Source organism: Diaphorina citri, unplaced genomic scaffold (assembly GCF_000475195.1).
Source record: "Diaphorina citri unplaced genomic scaffold, Diaci psyllid genome assembly version 1.1 scaffold1414, whole genome shotgun sequence".
Taxonomy (NCBI): Eukaryota; Metazoa; Arthropoda; class Insecta; order Hemiptera; family Psyllidae; genus Diaphorina; species Diaphorina citri.
The window spans coordinates 10,841-14,177 of record NW_007378840.1 but is presented as its reverse complement, the minus strand read 5'-3'; the positions used below and the strand labels follow the sequence as shown (position 1 = coordinate 14,177).

The window sequence follows — 3,337 nt, the reverse complement described above, 5'->3', positions numbered from 1 at the left end:
CTATTAAGCTTTTCTGTCTCGTGAAATAGGTCTAAAACTGTGTCCACAACTCGGCCATCGATCGATGTCGACTGAAACCGTCCACACTGCCTCGACAACATAGATTCATCTCGTCGATCGACGGCCGTCCACTATGTGTGGACACAGCTTAAGGTCTTCTCGGAAGCACAGTAAATACTTGTATAATCTAGTATCCATTTATTGTTAAAATCACACTGATGTAATAAAACGAAGTCGGATCCAAGGATAATTTAAGGATAAATGACTCTCTATCAGGAAGAGGGTTCTCTGGACACAGGAGATGACTGTTCACGTTCAATATTGTTGGGGGATAAAGTATTTTCCTCTGCAGGATGAGGACCATTAGGAGTTGAAACCGTCCACACTGCCTCGACAACATAGCTTCACCTCGTCGATCGACGGCCGTCCACTATGTGTGGACACAGCTTAAGGTCTTCTTGGAAGCACAGTAAATACTTGTATAATCTAGTAGCTATTTATTGTTAAAATCACACTGATGTAATAAAACGAAGTCGGATCCAAAGATAATTTAAGGATAAATGACTCTCTATCAGGAAGAGGGTTCTCTGGACACAGGAGATGAATGTTCACGTTCAATATTGTTGGGGGATAAAGTATTTTCCTCTGCACGATGAGGACCATTAGGAGGTAAAACAGTGGTATTAGGATCTGAGGAATGTGAAGCAGTTAATGCTGTGTTGGGATTTGAGGATGGTATGGAATTTCCTTCTGCAGTATTATCGTTTGTATTAGGATCAGAGGAAGTAGAAGCATTCATTTCAGAGTCACGAGTAGCAGGGTTCAAGGAGGGTAAGGGGTTCTCATCTAGGTTTGGAGCAGGATTAGAGGACAACATGGAATTCACACCAGGAGCATTAGCAGCGATGACGTTTGTATTAGGATCCGATGAGATTGAACAAGTAACAGGCCTGATAGTGTTAGGAGGAGAATTTGAACACAATGAAGCAGTTAATGCTGTGTTGGGATTTGAGGATGGTATGGAATTTCCTTCTGCAGTATTATCGTTTGTATTAGGATCAGAGGAAGTAGGAGCATTCATTTCAGAGCCACGAGTAGCAGGAGCTACGGTATGGGGGAGGTCACTATTCTCACTGGACGGAGTAGGAGTAATATTTGTATTAGGAGATTCAGGTTGAGTAGGAGTAATATTTGTATTAGGAGCAGTAGGATGGAGGAGGTTACAATTCATATTTGACGGAGTAGGTGTCATATTTCTGTCAACACATTCAGGACCACTAGGAGTAACATTTGTATTAGGAGACTCAGAACCAACGGGAGGATCATTTGTATTAGGAGACTCAGGTCTGTCAGGATCAGGAGCCTGTGTATTGAAGGAGGTAGAATCCGCGAGGTCTTCGTTCCACATCAGATGGCCACTGGTCGTAGCTACGTTTCTACCTTGAGAATTAGGCTCGGGCAGGTTTTCTCGGGGCACTAGATGCATCACGGTGGTTTTACTGCAGGTGAGGCCGAGAGCCCCTAGCGTCACGTTACTGTGCAGGAATCTGCCCTGGTAGATAAGTCGTAGGATGTCAGCCTTGGCTACAGCTTCGTCACTCCAGTCTGCGGGGGAGAAGAGAAAAGAAATGAGAGTTAGGAATACGATCCGATCAAACCTCCAACAGGTGATAAAATGTAACACTTTTCACTCTTCACACAGGAGAAAAAAGTCAAACAGTGCATTTTTTTCTGCGTGAGGAGTTACCAAGTCCTTCGTAGAATGTGAATCTGATCTCGAAAAGACAAATTCCTTCTACTATGGTACCAGACTACCAGAATAGAATAGAACTAAACACCCTGTATACAGAGCACAGTGTGACACAGGTAAGGCAATGTGTGATCCATTCAATCTATTGTGATACCCCCTGTGTTGTTACTGACGGTACTTGGCTTCAACTTCCTGACAGGCGAGTAGGTTTTCATTTGGATTCCATCATTTCCATCACTGCCCAATTTGTTAACATGGGTACCTACTGTTGGAATCATGCCCATCCCGTAGTATGCCTCTCATCAGATGGGCGAGAAGAGACACAATACTTCCCATTTAGGTGTTGGGTCAACACGAGAACACCCGTTGAAATATTTAACGTGTTATTGTCGCTGGGCAACGAATATTATAGAATTAGGGCCTTTAACTGCTAAGATCTATTAAGCTCTTCTGTCTCGTGAAATAGGTCTAAAACTGTGTCCACAATAGGTGGGTCAGTTTTCAGACCACCCTGTTGATATGGGAGTAGGATTTCTAATCCTATACTAATCTACATAAGAAATGGGCTCGGATTTGATTCAGCCTATACAATATGTGACCTATGAACCCCCTATGTGTTAACATCACAATTAACCCTTACTGGTCATTCTGTGATAAAATGTACTTCTCTGGAGATCTTCTCTCCCCTTTCAACTTATTCGACTCTCCATCTTCCTCCTTTAATTTCTCCCCTGTACAATGAATGACCTGTGGACCCTCAACAGGTTAAGAAATTTAACCCTTTGATTCTCCACTCTGTGATAAAATGTTTTTCTCTACGAGGTTCTCTTCGGACTCTTCCTCTCCCCCCTGACCATGTGACCCATGAACCCTCAACAGGTTAACATATTAACCCTTCAACTGTTCACTTCGTGATGAAAATTTTCCCTAGTCTTTTTCTTTTTTTCTCTGTTTCTATTTTTTCCTTCCTCTTCACTCCTTTCTTTCTCTCTCTCTCTCTTCACTCCTGTCTCCTAAAGGAAAATACAATTCAGCTATGTACATTACCTATAACCCTTACAATATCACTACGTATAAGACTACGTATAGACGACTCTAGCTACAAAAACTCTAGCACCAGTTTTCCAAGAAAACCCATCCCTCCTCCCCCCCCATTCTCTCCTTCCCCTCCCCATTCCCTATCTCTTCATACCCCCAGGGATCCACCCCCCCCCCCCCCCCTTTTTTTCCCCCGACAAAACAAAAACTTGCGCTAGGCGGACAAACATCAAGTCACTCTGACGTCCTGGAGTGAGTTTCGCGGTAAAGAACCGAGCTTTTGAAAAATAACTCTTTTTAAGGAAAGTCTGGGTACAGATGGTATTAATGTTCCATGTGTCTGATAACAGGTCTCGATAATGTATCTTATGAAGGTAATAATACAGGGTATCCCATACCAAGTGCAGGTAATAAAATATCGTTTACGATCCATGGATAATCAATGAAGACCTGTTTATGTATATGATCTATGTATGGATGTATCTATACATGAACCTTTTTTTTTTTTTTTGATTGATTCGAGCTCTGTCTAGGGGTTACATTTGGTGG

General features: G+C 42.6%; 1 protein-coding gene across 1 annotated transcript in view; it reads right to left on the bottom strand.

The window, feature by feature from the left end:
* Positions 1–571: 571 nt before the first annotated feature.
* LOC103515773 (circumsporozoite protein) overlaps positions 572–3,337 on the bottom strand; it is a gene marked incomplete at its 5' end in the record, with an annotated part of 10,981 nt that continues 8,215 nt past the window's right edge. Inside the window, one exon of the mRNA XM_017446809.2 lies at positions 572–1,605. Coding sequence (XP_017302298.2) covers positions 572–1,605 — 1,034 coding nt within the window. The remainder of the gene's footprint in view (positions 1,606–3,337) is intronic.